Source organism: Syzygium oleosum, unplaced genomic scaffold, assembly GCF_021117445.2.
Source record: "Syzygium oleosum isolate NSW1041296 unplaced genomic scaffold, Sole_v2.1 Sole_v2.03, whole genome shotgun sequence".
NCBI lineage: Eukaryota > Viridiplantae > Streptophyta > Magnoliopsida > Myrtales > Myrtaceae > Syzygium > Syzygium oleosum.
The window spans coordinates 17,433,419-17,448,781 of NW_026607487.1; the positions used below are offsets into that span (position 1 = coordinate 17,433,419).

The 15,363-nt window shown below is 44.6% G+C and overlaps 2 protein-coding genes across 2 annotated transcripts; both read right to left on the minus strand.

The window, feature by feature from the left end:
• Positions 1–51: 51 nt before the first annotated feature.
• LOC115671881 (formin-like protein 8) lies at positions 52–3,638 on the minus strand. The gene is made up of 2 exons (XM_030593552.2): positions 1,664–3,638; positions 52–1,436 (listed from the first exon to the last, which is right to left on the minus strand). The coding sequence occupies exons 1-2, from the start codon at positions 3,385–3,387 to the stop codon at positions 101–103; spliced, it is 3,060 nt and encodes a 1,019-aa protein (XP_030449412.1). The 5' UTR covers positions 3,388–3,638; the 3' UTR covers positions 52–100.
• A 5,106-nt stretch (positions 3,639–8,744) lies between these two features.
• Positions 8,745–10,335, minus strand: LOC115671717 (two-component response regulator ARR5). Its single transcript, XM_030593343.2, has 5 exons — positions 10,031–10,335; positions 9,860–9,936; positions 9,668–9,745; positions 9,440–9,510; positions 8,745–9,356 (listed from the first exon to the last, which is right to left on the minus strand). The coding sequence occupies exons 1-5, from the start codon at positions 10,194–10,196 to the stop codon at positions 8,993–8,995; spliced, it is 756 nt and encodes a 251-aa protein (XP_030449203.1). The 5' UTR covers positions 10,197–10,335; the 3' UTR covers positions 8,745–8,992.
• Between the last annotated feature and the right edge of the window lie 5,028 nt (positions 10,336–15,363).

Genomic DNA, 15,363 nt, shown 5'->3' on the forward strand with positions numbered 1-15,363 from the left:
TATGTTCGACCAAAATATAAAAGTTCATCGATATGGTGATGAGAGATATGGTGATGAGAACTATGTACAGCAATCGATTCGTCATCGTCGAGGTTCTTCCTTAGAACTCTGCATCAGAATCGCTGGAAGTGCTGCGCCTAAGCTTCTCCAACATGATATGCGACAAGTTTGGAAACCTTGCGGGAGACCTCGTCGGTGACTTTGGCGACACCGACGATGGTGCGGAGCTCGCCATGGCGGTCTTCCTCCTCTGCAAGTTCCGAGTGATTTCGACGCACACCTGATCGACCATGCCCAGAAAATCTTTGACCACGATGAATAAGTGAAGCGGTTTTTCTCCATTTCGTCTAGATGCTCCCGATTGATAATACTCAGTCGTCCTCTTCACAAATTCCATCGCTTTCCTCTGCTCTTCCCTTAAAGAGCTTAATTCTTCTTCTGCCGACTCGATGAATCTCCTTAGTTCCTCGCCTAATCCACTGCCGTCGCTCACGCATAGATCCGTAACCTGCCGAATCTCGGCAATACCGCGTGCTAGCTCTGCGCATGAGGAGGCGAAGCTGTCGTAGTCGATCATTGCTGCTTTCTTCACGTTAGAGAACTCGGCACTAAGTCCTCCTACTACTGGTAATCCCAGCATGATGTACTCGTTCTCTCTTTCATCTTTGGGTTTCGAATTCTCCGAATCTGTGCTCGAGCTGGTGCTTCTACGACTGCTCGTTCGGCTCAAACTATAATCCCGATTGAGAGCACACCGCTTCCCCTCGGATCGCACGACTTGTTCCACTACGAAGTGAAGCAACGTGGTTTTCCCGTCAATGCTTTTGACATCCGACAGCTTTCTAAGCGCGTCGAGGTTGAATGCTTGCGCGTTGCCTCTGGAAGTTCCTGCATTCATTCGGTTTCCGGCTTTAAGGATCGCTTCTAGTAGCTTTACAAAGAGTCCACGAGTACGAAGCTCCTCGCATGCGAATTCCAGTGTCCGGATAGATTCCTTCAGGTGAAGGATGTCCGACTTGAAGTTCGATCTGAAAAGCATGGCGTTAAAGCGAGCAAAGGCCGATGGAACTGATTTTAGGAGGTGGTACAGGTAGGACTCCGCATCCGCGAGCCTGGTGGTGTCTCCGTCGAATTGAAGGATTTGAGACTGTTCTTCTGCTGTTGGCGCAACCTTGTTGAGCTTCTCGAGGACGTCTATGCTTAGGCCTTGATCTTCCGTGACCGCATAGAGGATCTCGTTGCGGGAAACTCCCAGGGTCTTGAGCACAATCGCAATGTTCTGCGACTTGCGAGGGTCCAGGATGAAAATTTTTGACGATGGATTCGAGTTGGTTTTGCCGGTCAAAGCCAAACCCGAGGAGGTCTCCTTTTCTCGAGTGGAGTTCCGATTGCCCGGAACGAACCCAAACAGATCTTCCATAAGATCATCGTCGAACCTGCAAGTGCACCCAAAATTACATTAATCCTAGATTTGTCGAGCCTGCATAATTATGGACATAGTCTTAACTGTTACACTATCTGAGCCTTCAGTGTTGAATTGTCACAACTTGAGGTTTCGATCAAAGTCTACATGTATTGGTGTGATGTTTATAAATGTGACTGCTTGCAGACACATTGATTCAGAAACAACTCTGTAAAGTATGTGAAAAGAATCGGGTTTTACCTGAAAGAACCGTCGCCGACCTTGTCCCAAACCATGGAGTGATCCGCATTGGCCTCAAACTTCTCCCAGTGAAGAGGCTTCAGTTTCACCTGACCAGGTGAAGCTGAAGGCTCTCCCTGTTTCCCCTGCTTTTCTAGTCCTTTTGTTGGAGTGGGTGGTATTTTTGATGATTCCAAACCGCGCAGTTTACTTGGCGGAGGTGGTGGTGGTGCTACTGGTGACGGTCTTGCTGGCGGTGTGGGAGGCGGTGGTGCTGCCGATAGCGGACGTGATGATGCTGCCGGGGGTGGGGGCGGCGGCGGCGGCGCTGCTGATGGCAGACGTGGTGTTGGTCGTGCAGGCAGCGGTGGCACTGCTGATGGTGGGCGTGGTGGTGCTGCTGGTAGGGATTGCCGTGGTGGTTCAGCAGTTGAAACCGCAGAGAAAGTCAATGTCTCCTGTGGTTTCCTAGGCGGTGGCGGTGGCGGCACCTCTGATGGTGGATGTGATGGGGCTGCCACGGACTGCGGCAGCGGTGGTGACGCTGCTAATGGCAGAAGTGGTTGAGGTGGTACCATCAGCGGTGGCACTGCTGACGGTGGACGTGGTGGTGCTGCTGGTATTGGTCGCATTGGTGGTTCGGCAGTTGAAACCGCAGAGAAAGTCAATGGCCCCCGTGGTTTCCTAGGCAGCGTTGGTGGCGGCGTTGGCGGTTCAATCGGTCCGGGTCTCTCAACGGCCTCGAGGACAGCTACTCGGGCTGCCGGGGACCCTGGCACTGGTGGTGACGCTGCTAATGGCGGACGTTTTTGAAGTGGTGCCGTGGGCGGTGGCACTGCTGATGGTGGACGTGGTGGTGCTGCTGGTATTGGTGGCGGTGGCAGTTCAGCAGCGGAAACCGCAGAGAAAGTCAATGCCTCCCATGGTTTCCTAGGCGGCGTCGGCGTCGGCTGTTGAAATGGTCTGGGTCTCTCAACAGCCTTGAGGGCAGCTACTCGGGCTGATGGAGGGGGTGGTAATGGATACAAAGCTGCATTCACGCCGATTGCATCCTCATCTACTTGTCTAACTTGAACATCGTTATCTTCACGGGATGATGATCGCTTCTCTCTCAGTAAGGGCACTTCTTGAATGTGCTTGTCAAAACTCGTGTCCCCGTCTCTCCTTTCGCTCACATCTTCCTCTTTATGGCCTCTTGGACTCCGCACGAACACTTTGCTCGGGCTCTTCTCCAAGAAACTCCCGGTCCTCTCCCCCTGCATCTGGAGCCTCCGCCAATAAAGAACGTCCAATCCATTCTCATCCACAATCAGCCCCTTGATACCTCCTCCGAATCTCATGAAGTCCCCGCGAGGCATCGGCGCAAAGCGCCCCATCTCCGCCGATCCATGATCCGGACCCCGTCGGCGTCTCCACCTCTGGATCACAAAGAAGAACAGCGTGGCGACAACCAGCGAGCTGGCCGCGGCGGCTGCCACGGCCTTGATGACCGTCTTGAGTGAGGACAACGAGGGCAGGGGCGGCGGCGGCGGAGGTGGAGGCAGAGGGGCTTGGCACGGGCCTCTGAAGGGAGGAGGAGTAGAGTTGGTGGTGGTAATGGCGGTGGTGGTGGTGGTGGCGGGGGTTAGAGGAAAGAAAGTTTCGATGTTCTGTTGAGAACAAGCGAGGCCGACCCAGCAAGCTGAAAGAAGTAAAAACCTGCAGAGCAATAACCACCTGGGCTCAAGATGAAGAATCAGAGACATGGTAATTTGCTATCTGGGTCGAACAGGAAGAGAAAACATCTGGTACCAAGTCGTCTGCTTTTCTAGTCACACGCAGCAATGAGGGAGGCTCGACTTCAACTTCAAAGCCATCGTCGCGTTACGCAGCGTTGACCGGTTCGGCACAAAGCATCATGCACTTCGAAAACCCTTTTCACCTTATTTTTATCGTTACGTGGTTCTGTTCCTAACTGCAGCGACCCCAGTCATCCGGTTGACCTTTTCTTTCGTTTCCCTTTTGGTCAATACCCAATTCATCAGTGCAGCAATTCACGCTAAGAACGACCGTTGTTACTGACACGGAATCGGTCGCGCATTGTGACTCTGGCTTTGTTCTTTATATTCACCTCGAGAAAGGCACGCGATGTCATTCTAGAAATGGTCGGTGATTACTCCGTCAGACGAGGATGAGGAGGAGTTGAAATGGTACCTAAAGAGGTACAAAGACATAATTTCCGGTCCCATCGATTCGTCACTGCCGTGGGTGTGCCGATGACGACTAATCTAATAAGCTTGCATCGCGGGCAAAAATTCACATGCCATTGGATTAAACTAACGAAACGACTTCTGCTCCGAAGTGGACGTCGGAATAAGAAACCAAAAACCAGAAGACTTCGTTCCGTTTACCTAATAACTGGACTTTGCTCTCCATTCACCTTCGGTGTTCTCAACTGTTGTAATGGCGAAGTACCAACCGGCCATGAAAAGTGGCAGCCCAAGATCGCAGGTGCAAGTTGACAAATCTGGAGTTTGTGTGTTAGTTAAGGAACCACATAAATGTTGGTCAAAATGGAAAATTTGGTTGACGAAGGTTGAATACTGCTACTGACTGAGGAACTGTAGCAAGACGGTTGAGAAAAAACAACAGTAAAATTTGTCATCCTCAGATTCTAGGACTCAAGATCGGAACTGGGATTTCACGAATTTTTTTTCATGCTGGCTAATTAAGCTTCGTTCTCTGCTATCTCCATGTTTGCGCAAACTTCACCTCTCGAGGTGGAGCAACAAAGAGAAATTCTTTAAATTGCTACAAAAGCCTGACGTATCGCTGAACGGACGGGAGAGTTTCTGATACGCAAGAACTGAATCGCCGTGATTATCTCTCCTCTAGGCGCTTGTACTTCGATTTGACGGCCAAATTGCCCAAAAATTCCTATAACCTATTGCAATTTTACCAATTCAGTCACAAACCTTTCAATTTTGTCAATTGAGTCATAAATATTTTCGCTTCTTGCAAATTGAGTTCATCCGGATAATTTTGGATGTGGATGCCGGGGGTGTACGTGGCGCTGACGTGGATAATTTTTAATAATTTTTTTAATCTGAAAATTCTTTTCTTTTTTCTATACTTTTTTTCTGTACTTTCCTCCCCTTCTTCCTCTCCTCTAGTTGATCACCGAGCCTCGTTCCCGCCAGCCACCGGCGAGAGTGAGGCCAACCTCGCCTCAGCGATGGCAAGCCTCGCCATGGCTGGGCAAGGTCGAGCCTCGCCGTTGCTGGGCAGGGCTTGACCTCGCCGGCCCTCACCTTTGGCCGGTTGCCGAGGCCTGGCGACTAGCTAGAGGAGGAAAAAGGGGAGGAAAATAATAAAAAAAAAATCGAAAAATATTAAAATATTATTAAAATTTGTCTATGTTAGTTCCACGTAGTTCGGCTGACCAAAATTGATCGGATTGACTCAATTGGCAAAAAGTGAAAAGTTTTATCACTCAATTGGCAGAATTAAAAAGTTTAGAATCGAATACAAAAATGCAATAAGTTTGGTGACTTTTTGGACAATTTGACTAAGGTGCTTGCTCGAAAGGCTATTGGCCATTGGGATTTCGATGTACACGATGACTCATTGAAAGGCCACTTGATGCAATTTCGCTTATGGGTTCCTTATTGTAAAGCACCTCTTGCCCCTTCGAACACCGCCATCTGCCTACCCCACTTTATTTTGTTTCCATTAGACCCTTCCAAGTTCTGCAACTTCCGGACTACGCGCGGCAGCGACTGATTCAGTTTGATTCTTGATTCCACTTGCTTGTCGTGTGGAAAAGCCATGATGCAATCACTGCTCCCATTGACGGGGTTGGCTCTAGAAGGATACATTTATGGATTTCCTTGCGGAGATCATTTGGTTGTTGCAAATTACACGGCATGGTTAGGGAAGGTGAACTCGGACCTCTCGATCGGTTTTAGGGACTATGGTTTTCATTGGCTATTACTTGTGAATCCAGCAAGGTTTTCGATGAAAGTCCGGCGAATCAATGGCGTCATTAGTCGAGGAGGTGTGTGGCGCGGGCCTTATGATCGCGTGCCTCTCGACCGATTCACGCTTCGGTTGATTTGCACACACTTTTCGTAATGAAAAAACTACGTTCTATTGTGGTGTTTATCCATTTATATCGCAAAGAGCAACCAACATTCTATTCTTTTTAGAAAAATGAGGGAAAGAGTCAAAATTGTACTTTGGCGCTTTACATTCAGTTTCTGACCGAGCTCTTGTACTAGAAGAGAAAGCCATGAGAAATCGCTCAAACTCGAACCCTCACTGAACAGCTAATTGCTGAAAAAACGAAAGGCATGAGGAAGCCCATCATCTCCTTTCAAACTTTTGGGCCGTGAGCCCAATTACTCGGCCCAGCTAACTAAATGGGGGAAAACGGGGAGTGCTTGCGATATTGTAAAGATCGATGGACAGAATAGCATGATTGGGATGGGAAGGTTTACGACCAAATAGAAAGAGAAAAAGCAGGGTGGCTACATTTGAGACTCGCGACTCTGCGATTTCGTAAAGTGATTAATTTTGTCTATCAAGCGCGACGACGGACCTATCTTGTAGGGGTGAGCAATGGTCCGGAGTTGACCCGGGACCGACCCTGGACCAGCCCAACCCAGCCGGTCCTAGTCCGGTTTCCAAGGGGATTGGGTCGATCCTTGGCCCTAGGTCCCCTGGACCCTGCACTGTGCGCGTCAGTCCTCAGTCCTAGGAGTTTAGGGTTGGTCCAATTCGGACCAACCCTATATATATATATATATATATATTTATTTATTTATTTTCTAAATAACCTAAGGTCCCTCCCTCCTCTTCTTCTAGCGTTGAAAATAGAAACACTACTGATTATTGAGCATCACCTCTCTTCTTCCCTTGCTTCTCTGTGCTGCTCGCTAGATCTGCCTCTCCTTGCTCGCCTCATGAACCAGCTTGCCTCTCTTGGCCCGTCTCGACACCTCACGAATGGCGAACGCAAGTCACCTCACTTGGCCCTCCTTGGTACCTCACGAACGGCGAACCTCACAAATGAACAAGATATGAAGTTGTTTGTTTTGTTTTCAGGTCTTTAGAAATTGAAGCAATCTTTTGAGAATGAACAATAAATGAAATTGTATAATTCATGGTTTATGTTATGTATTTTTACCATTCTATTTTTTAATTTTATTTCACGTGTTTGTATACTATTAAGTGGAGATTTTTGTTGTACCCTTATCTTAGATTTTTATTTGATTTGTACGGGGTCCATAGTTTGGTTACTTAATATTGCATTGTCGATTAATATGTATTTTCAAAGTGTACCGTTTGTCCTTTCATGGAATAAAAAAAATGAAACATAAAAAAAATCAATTGGTCTAGAGTTGACCCTAGAACCGGACCAGACCCATAGAATTGGTCTAGGCCTCGATCCCAAGCTCAATAGGGTCGGTCCTTGGTCCAAAAAATTGGGGGCCAACACTGTACGTGTTGGTCCCAGGGTTAGGTGTTGGATCAATCCAACTCGGACCATGCTCACCCCTACCATCTTGCTCGATCGAATGGTGCCCACAATGTGAAAGTATTTTTGGTGAACAGGGCATGATATGTTAAATGTTTCTTGAAGTCGTACCATTTGGGAGAAGCAAAAACAAAAGTACCAACACTGTACGGGTTGGTCCCAGGGTTAGGTGTGGGATCAATCCAACTCGGACCATGCTCACCCCTACCATCTTGCTCAATCGAATGGTGCCCACAATGTGAAGGTATTTTTGGTGAACAGGGCATGATATGTTAAATGTTTCTTTAAGTCGTACCATTTAGGAGAAGCAAAAACAAAAGTACCAAGATCTTGAAAAATTGGTTCGTCTGTTCATAAAAAAGTGCTTTCTCTAACATTTTACTTTCCTAAAAAAAAATGAGATCGTGTTATGTTTTCAAATGCTATGAAAAAGATGCATATGATTTAACATGTCGAGATTTTTGCGTTTCCCACCGAATAAATATCAAATAGCGAGTCCAAGAATTTCAACAAAAAAGAAGAAGGAGAAGAGAGTTACAAACAAATATTGCTCCAAACAAACTAGCGGAAATAAAGCAGACCAAATTCATATTTCATTTTATATCACGCATGAATGAGAAGAATCAAAAAGTGATGTGCTCATTTTTCTACTTTTGTCCAAACACTCTAAAGATTTAACAGGCTAGAACAGGGGAATTGGGAGGGGGAAAAGGAAAACACACAGGAAGGATCAGGGATGTAAGTGGATGTACCAACACAAGGGGAGTTGCTTTCATATCTTTCTAGATGGTCCACTCCTCCTCCTTTGTGAGCTGTCCGATCTTCGAGACCCCCCCAGCACATCCCTTGTTTGAGGGGAAAAATCAACACCATCCCCCCACATTCACAATCATAACCAATCTCTCTCTCTCTTCTCTCTGTGTGTGATATATTTGTAGGGTCCGAAGATCTTCCTTTCTCTTCTTTTTCCACGCCCTGTTTCTGGGTGCACCTGTAGCTGTTTTCGAAGCTGTTGAAGGTGTGAAGGGGCAAAGTCATGGGCCATTCCAACGCATGCCCTCCTTCTTCTTATCTGCCTTGTCTGCTCTTTTTACCCACTTCAGGACAGCAGCTGCCGGTGCGCGCGTGCGTGCTTGTTATGCGATGCATCGCAGCAAGAGACAATCGGGACACAAAACGCTGTCCCACCTCGGATCAGTGCAGCAACACATGACATGCTCGTCCAGAGATTTGTCCACATCTCATATGATCCCATTCCCATCCCCAAATATTCTTTCCCACCAGACATATCATACCATATCATATCATATCATATCAAACCCCTCTTCTTTCTTCCCTCTCTAGTCTCCTTCTGTCTCTGTCTCTCATTTTTAGCAAATTTTCTTGTAAAGAAGAGAACCTGTTCATCTCCTTCATGTGAATTATATATCAGATTATGTACGGATTGAGATTTTTCCAATTACTTAAATGACATATGAGGTTCTATGAAACCCGTCCATTCAATTTTTCAAAAGGACCCGTTTGTCAATTTAGCGGAAATAAATTCGACTATCTCGATCACATTATGTGTCACTAGCAAGAAGAGGAAAAAAGTGACCGATATCGATCGATCCATCCACATTTCATTTCTATTTCTAAAGTTGTCATATTAAGAAGCGAAAGAATTATAGAAATATGGGCAGTGGGAAACCCCGAAAAAGAAAGAGATCGAGGGGACAGAGGAAGATGCAACAGACAATATAACTGTAAAACTTGAGCTGCCAAAATTACAGCCCAAACCCCAAAAAAATTCTAAGATAAAGGAAAAAATATATATGTAATTTGGGACGATGCTAGTCACAGCCGCTAGTCATTTTGAGCCGTCTCGTCGGAGATTCCAGCGACGACGGCGAACACGGGCCCGACGACCTCGTGGACGGCGGCGACGGGGACGACGGATCGGACGAAGAAACCGACGGCGATGGCGACCGAGACGGCGTGGTAGGCTGTGAGGACGACAGTGACGACGCGGACGAGACGGACGGCGAGGACGAGGACGCGTCGGAGCTCTCGTGCAGCTTCCTCTTGTGGGTCGTGCCTCCCCCGTCGCTCCTCGCTCTGTCCCCGACGTCTCTCGTCATGAAATCCCTCAGCCGCTTCACGTCCGACAGTTTCACCGGCTTCACGATGAAATCCTCCGCACCTTCCTCCAGACACCTGCATCCCATGTGTTAGATCCTTAAAAAGATCAAATTTTTTACCGAAGACTCGAAATTTGGTGCGTGAAAAGAAAGACGTACCTGTCGATTCGTGCCACGACGTTCTCGGACGACATGATCACCACCGGAATTTCCCTCAGAGCAGAGGATTCCTGCTCAACAACAAATGATTCCTCATTTAGCAAACGATCGTCCCACAATCTGTTTCCACTCGATACATGTGGAGGCGATTCTCATGCATTCGAGGAATTTCCGAAGCTCTGATGCCCACTTCGAAGAAATATTTATAAAAAGAAATGATTGAATTACCTTGATTTTCTTGAGGAGCTCGTAGCCAGTCATCCCAGGCATACAATAGTCTGTTATTATCAGATCCACCTTCAACCCCTGTTTCGAAGCAGAGCACACAGGAATAATCATCAAATTCCGGTTCAGGAAGCCTGTTCTAAGCTTCATAGGTGCAATCTTTAACGAGGAGAAAGAATGAAAATTTGGGCTCACGTTAAAATCTCCAGCCGTTTTCTCCTCATCCAGGCCAAGAAATTGCAGGGCTCTGATTCCACTATCCACTGCTGTAACTGCGGATTCCATTGAAAAACAGAACGATCTTTTTCTTAAAAGAGCTCAAGGAAATGGCACTATATCTCTAGCAAATCCATGCACGAGTGGTACCTTTGCAGGAAGAGATTTTAAGCAAGCGCTCGATGACCTTCCGATCGACGAGACTGTCGTCGACGGCGAGGACGTGGACCTCCTCGGAGCCGCAGGGCGACGGGTCGCTGCCGTCGAGCTGGTCCGACGACCTCCTCCGCCACGAGACCACCCCGTTCCTGGCCATAATACTAGTTACTGAAGAAGCGCAGGCAGAAATGATCCCGGGGCTCTCTCTTTCTTTCCCTTCCTTTTCGGGCTTCTCTTTCGAAGCTCTTTCCTCCGAAGCAGAGCAAAAACAGGGCCGTGCCGTTAGGTGCCCTTCGCTTTATATACACCCTCTTTAATAAGAGTGTAATTGTAAATAACACAGACTCAATGTCAATGTCAGTGTCAGTGTCCTTATTTTCTTTTCAGACAAGATCGTGAGGAAAGAATACCGAAATCCAAAATCTTCCGATTCTTTCACTTTCAGAGAAAATCTCAAATCTCCCTCTCCTTTATTTATTCATTTCCCGAAAGCCAGCTCTGATTAAACAACAACAGCGCTGAGATTCCGAAATCCAACTTTTCTTTTCTTTTTCCTTTCTTCTTTTCTTTCTTTCTTCTCCGGTTTTGGTGAGATCTCCGAAATCAACTAAAGCCCCCGTGTGTTTCACGCCCCATCGCTTGTCCTGTGGCGTCTCGACAAAAGACGCTGGGGTCAATCTCGAGATGGGTGTCAGCGAAATTGGTCGGGTCGGAGGAACAGGGGAGGGGCAGGGGGGGTTGACCAGGGGTCAAAAGAGGAGGACCACCGCCGTCAAATCAAGGAACTCGGAAACGAGCGATACGCGGTTTCCTAATCGGCGGCATTGAAAAGGGGTCGCGAGTTCATATTGGGATTTAAATCTTTTCTTCTGCTTCGCTCGCCCCCACTTGCGATCCTGTACTGTAATTTCACACTCGAGCTGAGCTGAACAGTTCAGATTCTCGAGGGCTTTTGGACAGCGTTGGGTTGAGGGAGGGGGACAGACAGGATCTTAACACGATCTCTGTGATTTTTGCCATCTACCCACTGGTCAGTGCGCCTGCCTTACACGTGTTGCCTCGGCCTCCGGGCGGACCGGACAACAGAGTCCCACAGCACAGAGGCTCGTTTCCTTTTTCCCTCTCATTCATTATTTTGCCCCTGTGCTCAACGCTTTTCAGACGGGCAAAAGAAGTTGCTGTATTTCTTTAAATAAATAAATCACAAAAAAATTCTAAATTATATCCTAAACTTTTACTTTTCATCAGATAGTTTTATAGTTAAAATAACATCTGTTTTTACATTTCAGTACAGATTGCCTTCCTACATCTATGGAAACAGATTTGTAAGGGTACTCATTGATGGAGGATAAAATATATTGCGCATGTACAAATTTGGGATATTTTGCATTACTTAGAAAAAAAGTTCATGATAAATTATCATAATACTCATTAACAGAAGGTAAATGCATCACATATGTACACGTGTTGCCTTGGCTTTCGAGCAAACCGGACAACAAGGTGAACAGGCTCATGCTCAACGCTTTTCAAACGGGCAAAGGAAGTTGTTGTATATCTTTAAAGCAAAAAAGAAACCAAAAATCATAAATTATATCCACCATGACACATTTACTCTAATTTTTTTTATACCAAAACCTCCAAATTATATCTATTGTGATCCATTTATCCTAAACTTTTTCTAAAACCCTAAATTTGTACTTATGTGACACATTTTCGTTCCATTAAGGTTCCGTCAAATGATTTTCCGGCCAAAATAACGTCGTTTTTATTTCAGCCCACCATGTCAATACCTTTTGCCTTCTGCCATCCACACAGGTAGATTTTAATGGTACTTATTGACAGAACCTTGACAGAGAGTAAATGTATCCCTCAAGTGCAAGTCTTAAAAAAGTTTAGAATAAATGTGTCATAGTAAACATAGTTTTGAATTTTAGTAGTTTTTTCCCTTATTAAAAAGATGTAATGCAAATCATACTAAAATGCCTTCGTTTTTTTCCCTAAAATAATTTATGCTCCGTTTCTTTAGTGAAAAAGATGAATAATTTTGAAAATATTTTTCAAGAAATGATCGCTTGTATCGTTTATAAAAATCAATGAACGAAAAGTATTTACATTGTCTGTGAAAACGTTTAGATATAAATTATTATTTATAATGAAAATATTTTCATTAACTAATTATTTTGAGAGATACAAGTAATTTAGGAAAATGTTTTCAGCACCACTCATTCCTCGCTAAATAAATGTAGCCTTAATAAGTGCCCTCACGGCATTTATTAAAAAGACTCTATAGAGAAACAAAAATTAAAAAAGGTGGAAATCAATGAATCATTGAAAACACACTTACGACTATTTTTAATGGTAGATTTTATAAAGCTTATGCACATTATATAGATTCTTAGTTAGTTGTTCACAAAATAAATAAAAAATCACCTTTTGATTTTTTTGATGTTGTGATCATGAGTTAGCTTGTTGCTTCACGCACCCGATTCGGGACGAGTTCGAAAGAATTTTCCAAAACAATTTTAAACTTTGAGCAAGAGCAAAGAGTAGTTGCTTTGAGAATCCAAACTCATATTTTAATTATCTTTTGGCAAGCTCACCTCAATTCGATCTCCCTGGTCCGGTCAAATATAGAAAAATACTCATCTCGAAACTAAAGAGTCTCAAAGAATTTGCCTCTTTGCAGAATGATCTCAAGTAGTTGTGCCAAATAAGAATTGAATTTGACAACGACGTAAGGTGCATTTGGGAGCGCTTTATATAATAGTTTTCACCCTCTGGAGTCTTTCAAGTGAAAGTTTTTTGTGTTTGATAAAAAAACTTTGGACCACTTGGGTTAAAATTTGCTTTGGCAAAACCCAAGGCAGTTACCTATTGCTTTGGCTTCGGGAATTTTTTTTTTTTTAATCATGCAATAGAAAAACCCTAGTTGCTTCTTTTACTCACCCACTTCTCTCTGGTTCCTTTTTTCTCCTCCGCTCCAAGTTCTCTTGACTGAGAAATAGCTCTCGGTCAAAGGAGGCTAGATCTTCTTGACTTGAATTAATATTCACTCCCGAGAGCATCTCGCTACCGATGCTCTTCTCTGCTCGCTGGGGGGAGTATCTTCCGCTTCCACTGTTAGGAATCAACCTAGCTAGTCCTCACTTCTCATTTCTTAACTCTAAAAAATTCTCATCTCTGTCCGCATATTCATTACTTTGCTTAACTTGTCATGTAGAACATTTCCTAAGGTTTGTTTAGACCTTTGATTTATTGTGATTTTGGAGTACCCACCATGTGCATCCTCATTGCTTTACTTAACTTGTTATGTTTTTTTGTTCTTTAGTGAGGTCGATTGCTTTCGTTATTCACTCTTTCAAGAAACATTTTAGGCTTGATGGTTGTATAGTTAGAATCATGGTGATAATGGATGGTGGAAGGAGAAAAGAAAAAGTTGTAGCTGCAGTTGCAAATAATCGATACATGACACTTTAATTTTAAATTTAAAACTATTATCAAGTTATCAACTATAATTATTGTTTCTTTTGATTTTAGGTGGTCAGAATTTGGAATAGATTTTCATGGATGTTTGAGGACCAAAAGCTCATCTTTCTTTCCTTTATCCTGCTTTCCATTTTGTTTGTGGTTCTAGATATGGATATTGTCTTGATCGACATGCTAACCCCTCATGAATTCTATTGCACATCGATTTATGCAATGACTTTATCATTTTAATTGTATTTATTTGAACTATAATGCTAGGAAAACTAGTCTTTTGTATTCTCTTTGGTGAATAATAAGCTTGTTCGGTATTGTTGCATTCGTTTTCGTTTTGTTTGACTAAAAATGAAACCAAAAAAAAAAAAAAAAGAACTTATGGGACCCTGGAACCGACTTTAGAATTTGTGATAGGGTAGGTTCTAGGTTCTAGTTCCGACGAGTAGGTTCCAAGTTCCAAAAAATGAGCAATTTGTACCCGATGGTAAGTTCCAGGTCGCAGGTGAAACCAGTAAGGAACTTGGAAACCTACAACCTGGAACCGCTCACCTCTACAATCTACTACACTAAATCCTCTAAACCAAGAAGTCCAACAGGATCGAGGAGGAAGGCGATGGGTTCATACTACATTGGAAGCAATTTTACGACTTCTCTGAGTTTTGAAAGCTCTCATCTCTTGATCTAGATTTAAATCTGAGAGCATTTCTCTCCCAATCTAAATTTAGATCCGGAGTTCTCTAGATACATTTCCATGCGCATTTTATCGCTCCCAAACTAGATCTAGATTTGGGAGCATGTACAACATGTTTTTGGTGTCTTCGTATGGTGATGGTGTTGGGGATGCTAAATCTAAGCATGCACCACCCACTGAGCAAGCCGTAACTATTGGAGAAGGAGATTATGATGTGTGCTCACGCCATTCGTTCGGTTTTGATATGAAAACAGATTTGTTTTAGTGGGATGAGAGTATGCTTATCTTGGCATTTTATGCATTTGTTTTGTTTTCCACGTATCATCTTGAGTTCTTGATATACGAATGATATTTACTTTCGACAAAAGAATTAAAGATTTCTATCTCGCACTTTATCATAGAAATGATTTTTCAATCCCAAAAATACCCTCATCTTCTTCAATTTGCACTGTTCATCACAGCGAGAAAGATGCTCAGTAGTAACGGTCCGGCCACCACAACGGTTCTGCAAGCACCCCATGGGTCGCGGCCGACCTCAGGGAAGCTCGCCGAGGGCCGTGATGCATCTCTTTTCCATTTCTTTCTTTATTTTGTTTTTTTTGCTGTTAGTTTGATCGACCGGCCATGGATGATTAAACTAACCCGAGGAAAATGTCTCAAAATAAGGCTCATGGGAAGCAAGTGGGGGGAAGGGGGTTAATTGAATTTGGGGGTGGGAAAGGAGGAGGCAAAAGGACAAAGGAGGAGGAGGAGGAGGAGGAGGTGGGGGACGATCTGGGAGCGGGGCCCAAGGCATCTCGCCTGGATCAAATCTTTTGGAGATCGTTTGTACGGTCCACCCTAGATTCTCTCCCCCGAGGAAATATTCATGTCGATGTTATCCCAAAGCAATCAATCGGGACTCGTCCCTATTTGCTTCACTAATTACGGAGCTTGATTCTTGAGATTTTACCGGAGGCCCATATGAAAAAGCCGCCTTAACCTAGATCTACTAACTTCATGTCGTATTATCATATCGTGTTCGAAATTGCCGCACCAAATTACAATTTCGATGTGTAAAGATAGTCACCCCGATTTCACCATAGAGACTATTTAGATCCCTCTCTCTCGACATCCCATTTTTAAAAGGTCTCTCTTGCTCGCTCAATCGGCA